General features: G+C 34.4%; 1 protein-coding gene across 2 annotated transcripts in view; it reads right to left on the reverse strand.

Moving 5' to 3' along the window:
- The window catches only part of TDRD3 (tudor domain containing 3), a 161996-nt gene that overhangs the window by 34426 nt on the left and 113139 nt on the right, over positions 1-14431 (reverse strand). For both annotated transcript variants that reach the window (XM_080798603.1, XM_080798604.1), the window contains exons 11-12: positions 5170-6020; positions 1679-1804 (exon numbers count right to left, since the gene is read on the reverse strand). In XM_080798603.1, coding sequence (XP_080654729.1) covers positions 1679-1804; positions 5170-6020 — 977 coding nt within the window. The remainder of the gene's footprint in view (positions 1-1678; positions 1805-5169; positions 6021-14431) is intronic.

Genomic DNA, 14431 nt, shown 5'->3' on the forward strand with positions numbered 1-14431 from the left:
AATTTACATGGACTTAAAATCAATGATAAAGCAATGAAGATTATCAAGGCGGGGAAAGGCAAAGCCACTGACTGTAGAAAGAAAATTATCACTCAGTACCAAACACCTTTGAATGGAAGAGCTACAGTGAGGAATGACAAATGTGCTCATCAGTTATGGCCACCCTGAAACAGAAAACGGAAGTAGAAAAGAGGTGAAGTAAGGAAGCAAAATTTTCCTCTAGGGAGAAAAGAATAAAATCAATCTCTTATCAAATCCTCTAAAAAATTAAAAAAAAAGCTAAAAGTAAAAACTCTATTTTGACTCTTTGGCTGTAATAGTTAAACACATTTGAAAGCACACTATGAACACCAAACCCAGACTCATCTTCTAGAAATACAGACTTAATAGTTACTTTTACCATCAAAATAAGATTAAGAGGTATTAATGGAAAAAAGAGAATGAAAATAGCCAGTCATATGAGAATCAGAAGGGCAAAGATATGGTTACATCAAGTTTCCCCAAGAAAAGAAAGACATAAATTAAGTACTGATGGTATTTTAGTCTTTTAGAGAAAAAGTGTCTAAACTTTAGACAATGAAAGTGAGGGGAAAGATCTCTTATTAAATATATGAAACATTAGTAATATGTTATAAAATATGAAATGATAAATTATCTAGAAAATGATAGTTTTTCTAGAATAAAAAGGTAAAGAATAAAGTTCCATAGCCCAAAGCACAATTACTGGTACTAGGCTTTTTGTTGTTTTATTTCTCTTGAGGAGAAGGGATGGGGTAGGGGTAGATGACACTGAGGTGGTGACAAAAAAATGTAAGAAGACCAAAACTAAACTAAAGTCAGCAAATGAGAAACACTACATATTTCAATGATAAGGCTAATGTTTGAATAATACAATTTCACAGTATATTTTGATATTTTAGAGAAATAGAAACAAATTAAACTTCTAACGATAAGTTTATTAACAGCTACCTATAAATTAGAGAAGGGAAATTAAAAAAAAAACTGTATGAAACTAATTTTAATATGCCTTACCCTCCTGATTTTCTTGAAATGTAGCTGAGAATCTACCTATATAAAGTCACATAAGTCCTTATATGAAATAGACTCCCATAAGGCCAATAGTTCTAAATTACATCATCAAAATTATCACAGAACTTTGTCATACATTGGGCAACAAAATCAAATAATTATTAAACAGATACTATAATCAATCTGTACATACACATATGTAAATATATATGTAGTAAATGCAGCATGACTTCATGTATAATTTAAAGTGTTTTTCTTAATTTGATATGTAACTAAAAAAATAAAGAATATACACGTATCCAACAGGGATTTAAATCTGACAACTGCTGCACATAATTTAGTCAAATTTAAAGGAACAAGCGAGGAAGGAACAAAATATGCACAAAAACTTGCAAACGTAAAAAAGGGCACCTATTTCCAAAGCATAATATAACAAAGCATTACACAAGAAAAGTTAATTCCAATGCATTCACTTTTATTGTAGTTCAGTGCAACCAATTAGAATTTTATTTTAGGAGTAGCCAGTTTCAAGCAAATTCAAAATATTTTTTTCCACTGGCAAATTTTTTTATTGCTATGACTAATCTTTTAGAGCTACGCATTTTCTTCAAAATAGCTTATGCCTCCGTACAGAATTTGGATCACGTACCCATGCCTCTGTCTGAATGGGCCTGACGTTGCTTAGTAGCACCTCTTCATAGTTTCCATAATCAATGAATTTAACAACCGCTGTCATACCTGAAGAATGGAGAGCTTCGACTTCTGCTCGGTAAAACTGAGGAGACAAAAACCAGTTTTAAATATGACAATCGATATTGTCTACAAAGGGCAATGTTTGATGGAAATGTAAATACTCAAAGTGTTACAATGTGCATTTTTTTGAAAGCTCATTTTTTAAGATTAATTTTTAGTGAAATACATATATATTGTGAAATGATTACCACAGTAAGTTTAGTTAAAGTCCATCACCACACACAGTTAACAAAGCTTTTCTTCTTGTGCTGAAAACTTTCAGATCTACTCTCTAAGCAACTTTCAAACACACAATACTTGAAAGAAAATTTTTAAGGGAATAATATTTTTAAGAAAGAAAACTTACCTTTAGATAATCATAAGTTGTCTAAAAAAAGGAGAGAAATGCTCTCAGCCATAGGAGTTCTGACATTAATTAAGATTTCAGGACAGAAGGTAGAGGGTCAGTAGAGAAGACTATTCACATGTTAATGGGTATAAAAAGAACTAGTGTTATGTTTTGTTGTTAGCCACTGAAGCCCTTTGACAACATTAGTAAGACAATTCTTAGTCCTGATCAGAAAATATAACTATGGAGCAATTTATGTAACAAACAGAAATAGACTACAAAAATAAATCTCAAAGAAAAAGGCTCACTGCCACAGTCGCTGCAGGCAGCTGGGGTGAAGTAGGGATATCAGATAAGGAGTAAACACATTACTTAGATCCAGGATTTACAGGATTCGACACACTGCAAGACCAGACAACTTTATTTTATCAGTTTACCTAATGTAATTTGGCTCTGGAAACTAATTCACATTAACAAACTCACAAGGAACTGATTTACATTACAATAACAATCAAATTTTTTTTCTGTTAAGGTAACTAGAAGTAGGTCAATTAACTAATTGAAGTACTTCTCTACCACAGGTCAACCCATTCGGGACCCAAATTATAGGTCTGAATGTTGCTTAGTGAAGATGAAATGAAAACAAAAAACTATTTACTTTTAAGGACTATTTCTTTCAAACTATGGCAGTTGGATGCTCTTATTATAACACCACCTACTCTAACAGTATCTCTTCATAAGCTCACCAAAATAGAAAATTGTTAAAGACAACACAAATTCTTATTGTCTACATCCTTCTAAAAGACATTATCCTGACTAAACCAGGGAAAAAATATCTGTTTTTACTGATTAACGTCACAAAGTTTATTAAGTTAATCTATAGTGTTTCTTTCCTAGGTCTGGATGCTGGCAAGTTTAGAGACACCATGTTGGAATTTTTCTTTTCTTTCTTTCTTTTCTTCCCCCTCCCTCCCTTCCTTCCTTCCTTTTTTCCTTCCCTTTCTTTCCCCTTCCCTTTTCCCTACCCTCCTCCTTTCCCCTCCCCTTCCCCCCCTTCTCCTCCTGTCCCCTCTCCTCTCCTTTCCTTTCCTTTGGAAGTTTTCTTATATTAGAGTTCTTGATATATGTTCACATCTCTCTATCCCTCCTTTATTTCTTAACCTCAAACTTCCGTGATCTGTGAATTGCTGTATTTCTGGACCTATGCTTCAATTGTAAGCTTCTCGGATAATTATGTCAGTTCTGTGAGCTCAACAAACAAGAGTTATAATATATCCGAGGAAAACAAATAAGCTGACATCCTTTTAGAAGCTTAAAGTCTAATAAAAACAATCTGTGGAAAAAATGCCCTCTATATAACGTGGACTGCACTGTACTAATGGTGCAGTAATACCGCACTTAATAAGGCTGAGGAGTTTGGGAAGAACTTGCTGGAGCAGATGACAATGGCTCTAGTCTTCAAGGATGAAGAAGGTTTAGCTAAGTAAAAAAATTGAGGAGGGAGTTCCACAGAAAGTTAATGAGACATAAAATATGGAGATGAGTGCAGGAAACTGGAAAAAGTTTAGAGTTAATTATGGCATGATGTGAGAAGGGCCAACCAATAGGAAATTAGATGGGACAAGAAGATAAGGGCCAGGAGATGGAGGATCTGTATGCATGCTATAGCCTAGATTTGTTTCACAGGTGACAGATTTTAACTAGAAAGAATGACATGGTATAAGGCCAGGATCAGTGATAGTAGTTTCAATGAGAAATTGAAGAATAAGGTTTAAGACAAGAAAACCATTTTGGAGGTTGGTACAGTATTCCAGTTGAGAGGTCAGAAAGAACTGAACTAATTATGTCAGTGGAGAGAGAAGGAGAATTGTCCCAAATTCTCAAATCCTTCTATGGAAATAAAGGTTGAGAGAAGGCAAGATACTGTGAGGAACTTTTTAAATGATAGATTATACTAATTAGTTGATTATCTTCATTATAGCACTATAATGCAATTAAGATTACAGTTTCTTAACAGCAGTTATAACTCATGTCTTTCTTAAATCTTTGTCTTGGTTGGTCTCTGGTTAGAAAATTGGAAAACTGATTATTCTTGATAAAACACTTAAAAGCTATCTTTTAAATTAGGTGTTTTCAGAAGACAAGTAATCCCATCTCTTTCAGAGGGTGGATATTATTTGTTTAAGGGTTTAATTTTAGAGAGCCCACAGTCCCTCACTCTAAAATGAGAGTACACATTCAATTAAAACCAAAATAGTCACCCTAGATCATCCAATTATTCTAAGAATACTCTAAAAGCTCAAAACATTTTGGGAATTGTTAGGTACTCTCTTTCACAAACTACATGCCATTATATTAAGTATATTTAGAAAAGGCAACAGATGAATTCAGTATTATTTGATTTTTTGAGATAACTAGTTAAAAATAAAGCTTTATTAATAATTTCATCTGATCCACTGTATTCCTTCTTAACTTAGTATGTCTTTCCCTTCCCTTTCTCCATGATTTCTTGCTTTCTACTATAGCCAGCATATAACATAGAACTAAATAATGTTTAAATTATTGGATTAATAATTATCATTAATGTTAGCTAAATAATTAACCTTCCTGTCTTATTTTTTAAGTAGGCCAATTGCATATTTTCTTCAATTTAAAAACGAAATCCGCAGAATTTAACTCTGTATCACTCAACTCATTTTCTTCCTTGTGAATCAGTATAACTTTACTAGAAAGAAAAGTAAACATTGATAGGTCAGTTGATGATAAATGAAGTAACTGATCAACTTCACTTAATTACTTTTAAATACTGTTCTGATATACAATCTAAAATCAAACCTTACCTAACCAAATTTTGAGATCGATTCTCCCTAACCATTCATAAAAATATTAGATATTTTATTTTTCCTTTTATAAATTACATATCTATAAATCTGTCCAAAGACTTTAAACAGTTATGGCCATAGAACAAAACTCACAGTCCCAAAGCATGGCCTTCTACACTCTCACTGGAATGTGACATTTAGCAATATTAGTATATGATAACTTCAGTGCATGCATACCTTGTTGTCTTCCCAGTAAAGTGCAAAACATTCATCTCCAGGTTTCCACAATTTTGCATACTCCATAGGAATAGATGATTCTAGTACTTTCTCTGGTTTAATAGGCCCAGATCTTCTTTTGGGCCCACTACTGTAAAACACTTTATCATCATAGGGCGTAGCTGTGATGGGTCCTGCTGGCTTAATAGGTCCTACTCGCCGGCCCTTCAGTGGCATGTCTGTCTCTCCATTTGGAACACCAACGAAACTATTAGTTCGGACAGGATTCTGGAAATCAGTATTTACATTAAAAGGTTTTTCAATTTTTACACCACTGAAAGTTTCGTTAGTTATTGTTCGTGGTTTCCTGTCATAAAAATGATCAGGATTTGCTGTTTGGTTTTCTCTTTTCCCACGTTTTTGATTATTATAATCAGTGGATTCTTGAGGAAGTGGATTTTCTTTTGCCTCTGCATAGGACGGACCTTTTCCTGATCTGCTTTGCATAGAGTTATCCCTTTTTTTGAAAGCACCATCACTGTGCTGAGAACTTATAGGGTATGAAGTATCTTTAGTTCTGTCATATCTAGAATAGGGTCTATCACACTTGATTCTCTCTTCAGCCCATACTTCAGATCCTGAAGAAGTACTTGGTCTTTCAGAACCTCTGTTTCTAGGTAATCCACTGCCTTCTAAAACCGACTTTGAATTTTGGGTGTCTCTTTGAAAACGAGGAGGTTTCTCATTTCTTGGCTGTCTGGTATCATTTCGAGGAAGATACCTTGGTTGATTATTATCTTTTACTCCATTTTGCTCAGTATTTGACAATCTGTATTGTCCCTGATGAAGCTGCTGCAGCTGTGATTTAGGTTCTGAAAAATAAAAGTTTATTATATATGTATTAAATGAAGGCTCTGCATTAGAACTGAATTATTTAAAAATATCTAACAATTGTTATGTTAATATGAATTATCAAGCTACTTATTCTACCACCTTCCACTATCTCCCCACCTCGTTATCTTAATCCCTCTCTGCTTCCTTCAAGTTCTGTATTCCTAATGTATTTCTTTTTTTTTTTTTAAGATTTATTTATTTGACAGACAGAGATCACAAGTAGGCAGAGAGATAGAGAGAAAGATAGAGAGAGGAAGAAGCAGGCTTTTTTTTTTTTTTAAGATTTATTTATTTGACAGATAGAGATCACAAGTAGGCAGAGAGAGATAGAGAGATAGAGAGAGAGGAAGAAGCAGGCTCCTGGTAAGCAGAGAGCCCGATGCGGGGCTTGATCCCAGGACCCTGGGATCATGACCTGAGCCGAAGGCAGAGGCTTTAACCCACTGAGCCACCCAGGCACCCTCCTAATGTATTTCTAATTTACAGTTTTCACTAATGTGGCTGGCTAGCCACATCAGTGAAGTAAAACAATGATGTGAACCATGAGACAATGGTGGAAATCTAGAAGGAATCTGTCTTTGTCCTTGAATGTTTGCATTCTTGTAATATAGCTAACTATATATGCTATTCTAGTAATTCATTTTCCAAGACATTAATGAAACAGAATTGCAAACTGCTAAGAAGCTGCTATGAAACTGTACAACTATTGCTCAACTCTTCCCAAAATTCCACTTCAATTTAAATACATATGCTATCATTGTCTGTCAAGTTCTAGCCTCTGCAAAAATGTTACTTCTCAACTCTGTCTGGATCTGGAATTGTTACGTGTTCAGATTATAAATAGATACCCTACCATAGAAAAGAATAAATAATTTTTTTGACTTATCAAAGTAATTAAGAGCTGGTAATACTTGGAAATTCAGAAAAAAATGTCAAAAATATGAGTAAGCACAATAGTGCAGAGATAATGTCCAACTAGTAACCCAAAGCAGTAACATAGTAAATAACATACTAATGGATAATTTACTGTCTATATTTCATGTAGTGATTTTTATTCTACTTCAATCTATAACTTGTCATTTATACTTTCTTCATTGTTTCACACAGCATGTTTACAACCTCATTACCAAACATATTGACTGGCCTTTGGTGTACATGTCTTGTTTCTCTTGTCATATACAAGGGTTACCGTATTTCTCAACAGTGGCCTATTGACATTTTGAGTGAGACGCTTTCCTGCTTTTTAAGAAAATTAACCTTTCTCATATCCAAGCACTAAATCCCAACGCATCCTCCCTAGTCACTCTGACGTCCAAAACTTTTTCCATACATTTTCAAACACCCACTGAAGGCAAAGGGTACCAGGTAAAATGTCTCAAATGACAGGAAAAAGAGAAGACCCTTAAAAGCTCCTGAGTGACAAAGTAAGTCACAGACTAAAGATGAAGACTCAAAATGGCAAGATACTTCTCAATACAACCACTGGAAGCCAAAGCCAATCTAATAGGCTTTACATGTCTTTGAAATTAAAGGAAAATTATTTCCTAAGTACAATTCTATACCCAGCCAAATCACCCATTAATTTTGACAAAGAATACACATTTTTTCAAATATGCAAGATCTCAAAGAGTAGCCAAGACTATTTACAGAGATAATTTTTAAAAATCGCCCTTTCTCAAGATCTGCTTTATAAATATAACACAAGTATCTTATTTTTAACCACTGCAGTCAATATTATATTTTTCTTTAGAGAGAAGAAAAATGGTCACCTTTAGTTTCTGCTGGCACTACTATCCAAGAATGATAATTGAGGGAGACAAGAAGAGTGAACATAAGTAGGACACAAATGAGCATTTTCAGCAGAAAGCATGTACTGGCATTTGTTCCAGTCATTCTTAGAGAATAAAAACAGCAGTTGCCTCTTGCTGACTATCTGCTATGTATTAGGCACCACACACCGGCCTTTATATACATTATCAATAGTCCTCACAGTAGTCTCAAGATGTTAAGATTTATGTAACAGAGAGAGGTCCCTTGCAGAGTGCACTGAAGGAAATTTTCAGCCTCCGAAACAAGTAAAATATGAAGGTATTTTATTTGCTGTCAATTAGGTTTGAATAGATATTTGAGTAGTATGAATTTTAGAACTGCTATGTTTAGGAATCAATTTTTAAGTTATTCCAATTAGGGCCACCAATATCTATGATGGTCAGGAAGTACAAATAACTTAGGGCACCACGAGAGCAACCAAGTATCCTGGATTACAGATAGGGATCTGGATAATCATGTATATATAAAAAAAAAAAAGAAAAAAAAAAAAACAATGGACAATCATGTATACAGAATGTAGGTATGGGAGAGTTTGATTTCAGTTCTTCTAAAAGAAAAAAAAAGGACAAGATTTCCATATTTATTTGATGATGTACATTAGATTATAGAATAAAAAAGTAATTTACTAATTTTGAATATACTTTATTATGCTGAGATAATAATAGTGAGAGAAGAATTCCTACAGAAAATTATTGTTTAAAATAAAAATTGCTCTTAGAAATAAACCTATTTTAATAAGGCAGAAAATACAACTGTGCTTTTAAAAGAACACAGTTTTCACATACAACCATTTTTTTCAAAAAAAGAATAACAGTAAGTCAAGAAAGGAAGGTCCTTAAATGTTTCATCGTTCTTGAATGTGCTTAAATCTGGTATCTTTTCTTAGGGTGTTATATAATGAAGTGAGATACAAAGTAAGTATTTTCAAAGTGAGCTAACCTATTAAATAAGTAACAGAATATGCTCAATTACTAAATTGTGGAAAATTTGATTTTAAATAAAGAAATAGCCCAAAAATCAAACAGAAATAAATCTCCATAGTTCTCCGCTCAGAATCTAATTGCTCTCTGCCACACTTCTTCAGAAGGCATGATGATTTCAAACCACCCAAAATACTACTCAACACCCCATGCCACTCTAGTAATAAATATACTGAGATATTTTTCTATATAGGCAGTGGGATAAAATGCAGGGTTTTTTTTTTTTTTTAAATGACCTGAAGAAGAAACATGAAACAAAAACATATATAGAAATCGGTAACATTTAATTTTAAGTAGGAGAAAAAAGGGGGAGATTAGCAAAAACAATGGAAAAATTCATCAAAAAATGGACAAAAATGTGAAAACATCTAAAAGATCAACGTGATACCCTCTTTTTTTTTTTTTTTAAGTGGGCTCCTCACCCAGTGTGAGGCTTGAACTCATGACCCTCAGATGGAGAGTCACATGCCCCACTGACTGAACCAGCCAGGAGCCCCTAAAAGAGCAAAGGGATAAAAGCTCAAATGAAGAAACTAACAAAAGATTGCTGTATGAGTTTAGTCTGACTTGTGATAAAATTTTCCTATCACACCAGACCATTAGTTTCTAATGTATGTTTTTAAGATAATTGATTACAATGTTTTACATTCTCATGATTTGAAATGTAAGGGTCATTAAAAATGAATTTGCTAAAAAAAAAAAATTTACTAATCGCCACAAATTATTTGGGTTTGTATATAGGAATGTGCTGAATTAATCGGGCATCTTAAAATATTAATACTTCCTCACTGAATATTCATTTTCCAGTATTAGTTGTACCTGCATTTTATAATTAAAAATCTGGTATATTTTGTTTCCTGATGATTCTTCAACTTATTCTGAGATATCTACCAGAAGTGACTTAATATTTATTAAGATTTTACTATGTGCCTGACTCTACTCTGAAGGTCTTTTGCCTATATTATTTCATGTAATTCTCATATTCACCCTGAAGAGCAATATCATCTTTATTTTCCAAATAAAGAAACAAAGAAGGCTAGAAGCTAGAGAATGTTGATGCCAGAATTTAAACTCAATTCTACCTGAAGCCACTATTTTCCACTATGCCAAGCTGCCTGCCCAGAGAAACAAAACAGAATGCAACCAACGTGTTGGCTACAATTTTATCCCCTACATCTGTTCACTTCTGGTGAGATGCAGAAATCACAAAGGCTTTTTCCCAATCCCTGATGGGCTGAAAAAATAAATCTGGATACTAGGAAAATTTGGATACTACCAGAATCCTGACCTAAAATTTTAAGTCTTTTATCAATGCAGAAAAAACCTAAAACCCTTATTAAGAGTTGGACTGGTATCTGGAATCTCACAAACTGACAGAGACAGGACTGTGTCGGGTACAATCTCTGGAGAAGGACTGCATAGGTTATAACACAGCTCGGACAGGTAATAGTTTTGTAATCTTCAACAAGAGATAACTTTTCAGAGCCCCCTCTTTAAGACAGGGATAACAGAGGATTAACTAAGTTAATATATGCAAAGTACTTATGACAATACCTGGCTTTAATAAGCATGCAGGAAATGTGAACTGTCACTGTTACTATTATGATTATTATTAGCATTATATTAATGCAAAAAAATTTAAATACTTGGATGATAAGTTGCTTCCCTATTTACACATCTCCCCTACTTCCAACCCCTACCTCTAGTTAGGATCCTTTCTTTGCTTTATTTATTTTTTTCTTTGTGCTTCTTTTTGTTGTTGTTGTTGAAAATAGGGCAGAAAGAATGCTTTAGTAAAAACTTCACTGTCAAATTATAAAAAATCATATTATAGAGAAAATTCAGATAGATCAGGAAATCAAAATCTTACTCTAATACTGTTTTTCACTTAAAATATTATAAACATTCTCCAGATAAAATTCTCTTATACACCCTTTGAAATTTTTCTATATTAAAAAATACTAAGAAATACTTTTTAAAAAAGTAAAAAATCACTCATAATCCTATCATAAGAAATACAAATAGAATGAAAGTACTACCTTCTGCCTACCCATGCCCACCTCTAGGGATAGCCAATATTAACATTTTCAGAGGTTATTTTTCCTTTTTATATAAATTCATACAGACATATCTATGCATATTTTATTTATTTTTAAGCCAAAAAAGCAGACTCATGCACATCTCAACAGCTGCTGTATACTTTTTAAATCAACTATATATCAAGGCCATCTTCCCATTTTCCATGCCCAGAGGCATCTCATTCATTTTGACATTCCATGTTCTTTTTTTTTTTTTTTTAAGAAGGTACTTTAAATATTATTATGTATTAACCAAAATGAGGGTGGGGTGTAAGTTTTACTCAGTATTGTTTTTTCTAGTACCTAGCTGTAATATAGTCAAACAAATGGTATTCAGTAAGTATTTATTAAAGGACAGATAGAGTTACTAAAAACAATGGGAATGGGATAGCTTCTAAGTTCAAAATCATTACCTGTTTAACACTGTCACCTGGGCTCAGCTAAGGGGGCAACACTGAAATAGAAAATACACTTTCTGTAAGAAAGGTTTGCATCAAAGCACATTAGGACAGAGATCGAGTTCAGTGATTATAGAGAAACACTGCACAACATAAAAACACTGAGCTCAAGCCAAACAAGTTCATTCTCCTACTTCTGAGTGATGCATCTTTGACAAAGTCACAAAGAGCCCCAGTTTCTTCATCTGGAAAGTGTGGATAATTATAATTATTACAAGATTATGGTGAAGAATCAATTAGGAAGTAGTTGTGAAATTGCCTTTCTCATGGTCCGGATGCGGTCTTTGGAATTAGACTGACAATTGGAATTAAATCCCAGCCTTACCACCAAGCAACTGTGTGACCTTTTAAAATTGGAATAATGCTACCTACATATTTCCTTCATTCAGTTATTCCATACTATAGTTAGGTGAGCATGGACTCTGGAAAAGCATCAACACTGCTCTAGTCACTTTATACAAAGCAGTGGTAACACTCATAATTTATCCTGTGGTGCTTTAGGTATAATGGGAAGAAGCAGACAACAAATAAGTAAACTAATAACAGTTTAAAATTGTGATAATGACTAAGAGGGAAATATATAGACTTCTGTATAAAACTGGGAGGGGTGGGAGTATACCAATTTAGGAGGAAAAGTTCTGTGAAGAAGTGTGCTTTGGCTGCACCCTAAAGAATGAGAAGCAATACAATTAAAGTCAAGAAGAGTAATCCAAGAAGCAACACCACACATAAAAGTCCTGGGCTGGAAACTTGCCTCATAATGTGTCCCTGAAAAAATCCTTGCAGGCAGAATTTTAGATAAAAACATAATCACCACTAATTATTAATTTCAAGGGGGAAAAGGTTACATATACATATCAATACCCCAAAATTGATGTCCATTATGCTATATAAAAACAGCAAATCCCAGGAACCCCTGGGTGGCTCAGTTGGTTGAGTGTCCGTTTTTGGCTCGGGTCATGATCCCAGGGTCCTAGGTTCAAGCCCCATCGCCGGGCTCCATGCTTCTCCTTCTCCCTCTACCATTCCCTCCACTTAGACTCTCTGGTTCTCCCTATCTCTCTGTCAAATAAAGAAATAAAATCTAAAAAACAAACAAAAAACAAAAACGCCAGCAAACCCCAGAATAAAGGACACAAAAATGAACACTGGTAATCTAACATGGCATTTTTTTTTCATTATTCAAAGATATAGTTTTTTTATTCTCATGATATTTTTTCATAATTGTGACACACATTAAGCTTAAGGCTAATCTCACAAATAAACCTATTTATCATACTCAGTGTTCACAGAATTAATCCTTTAGTATCTCAAATCCCCTTTAAAAAGAGAAAGAAAAGTCACTGAAAAAAGAGGGGGGCGTGAAGCATAAAATCATTGCTGCTATAAATGAACAAATATGAGAACACTGAGAAAACACACAACACGCATCAGTGATACACCTGCAAAGATGTTCCTTCTCCAGTCATACTCAAAAGGCATGCAAACTCCAAGCCAGTTCTTACAAACGCAAAAGAAAACAAAAAAAAAGTTTAGCTTGGGGAGTACATAAAATTCCTCATATAGTTAAAAGACCAAATGAACTTAGCTCAGGGTACAACTATAATAACATTCCCATTTTACAAGTAAAGAAGTTGGAGAAGCTTGACCAGGGTCATACAACTAACTTGGGTAGAGCTGGGATTAACCAAGCAGTCAGGTTCCAGACTCCAGTATTAACTTCCCTGCTATACCTCCTCAACAAAGATACCATTGTGCTAGTAGCATTAAATCATTAGTAATCATGAGTCATTTTCAGTATTTCCTCATGGAACACAGGTTAGGACTACCATAAAAATATAAATCAATTCATTAAATGAGAATACATATGTTTAACTTGGCTGATTTTCCTTCTTTATAAACAAATTGTAGGAATATGGCTACATCTCAAGTTTCATACGTAAAATATGTCACTGGATTAATTTTCCTTCTACCTCTAAACACATTAAAAATTTTGTTACATCCTAGCCAGAGGGCATTTCTAGCCACAATTTGGCCTTTTCTCCATTATTAACTGAGAGATATCCTAAAACAGAGTTTCGCTTCCTGGAAAATGAGAAAAGTCATGTTCTGAGTATTTTCAGTGTATTATGATCACACATGCATCCATGCCTGCACAGTGCCTGAACATGTCCCAGGAGTCTTCCCTCTAGCCTCTCTCTGGTTCTCAGCTTGATTTCACTTTTCCTGGGAGGTCCTTCTCCTCCAACCCCACAGAGACTGAGCCAAGCACCCTCGCTCTGTGCATAGCAATGTACACAACAGCACAGAAGAGAACAGCCAGAATCTCTCTCCTGCGCTAGACTTTAATATCTCTGAACTGTGTTTTTTTACCAATATATCCCTTCTAACATAGTATCATGCCACAAGTTAATATTGTAGAATGAATAAATGATCATTCACTCTTTCCCAGATTGAATATACACAGCTCTTATAAAAGAGAAACCATTTTAAAAAATAAAGGGCTGGTTTTGGTAATTACTACTGTATGTTCATACCACCATGGTAGCATAATCTCTTATAATCTGTATTTTCTAACAATTTCAAGAAGAAAAAACATTTTCTGGGTCACCCCTCTATGGGTATAATGCTTGTTTCTTCTAACGAAGGAGCATTAGAGAAGATGAGGTAATGGGGTATGGTGACACTGCTTTGTGGAGCCTAACGTGTTCCCTGTAGCTGTGCCATTTTATCTGAGTCATCAGAGCTCTTAATCCTAATGCATTAAACACTAAACTATAAAGGACCGTTCCTTATTTCTTTTCTTTCAACCAACTCTGATAGCGAAATAAGCTCTGTCAGTCACATTTCTGTGTTTTTTTTTTTTTAAAGATTTTATTTATTTACTTGACAGACAGAGATCACAGGTAGGCAGAGAGGCAGGCAGAGAGAGAGGAAGGGAAGCAGGCTCCCTGCCGAGCAGAGAGCCCGATGCGGGGCTCGATCCCAGGACCCTGGGATCATGACCTGAGCCGAAGGCAGAGGCTTTAACCCACTGAGCCAC

This window comes from Martes martes, assembly GCF_963455335.1.
Source record: "Martes martes genome assembly, chromosome: 3".
Classification (NCBI taxonomy): domain Eukaryota; kingdom Metazoa; phylum Chordata; class Mammalia; order Carnivora; family Mustelidae; genus Martes; species Martes martes.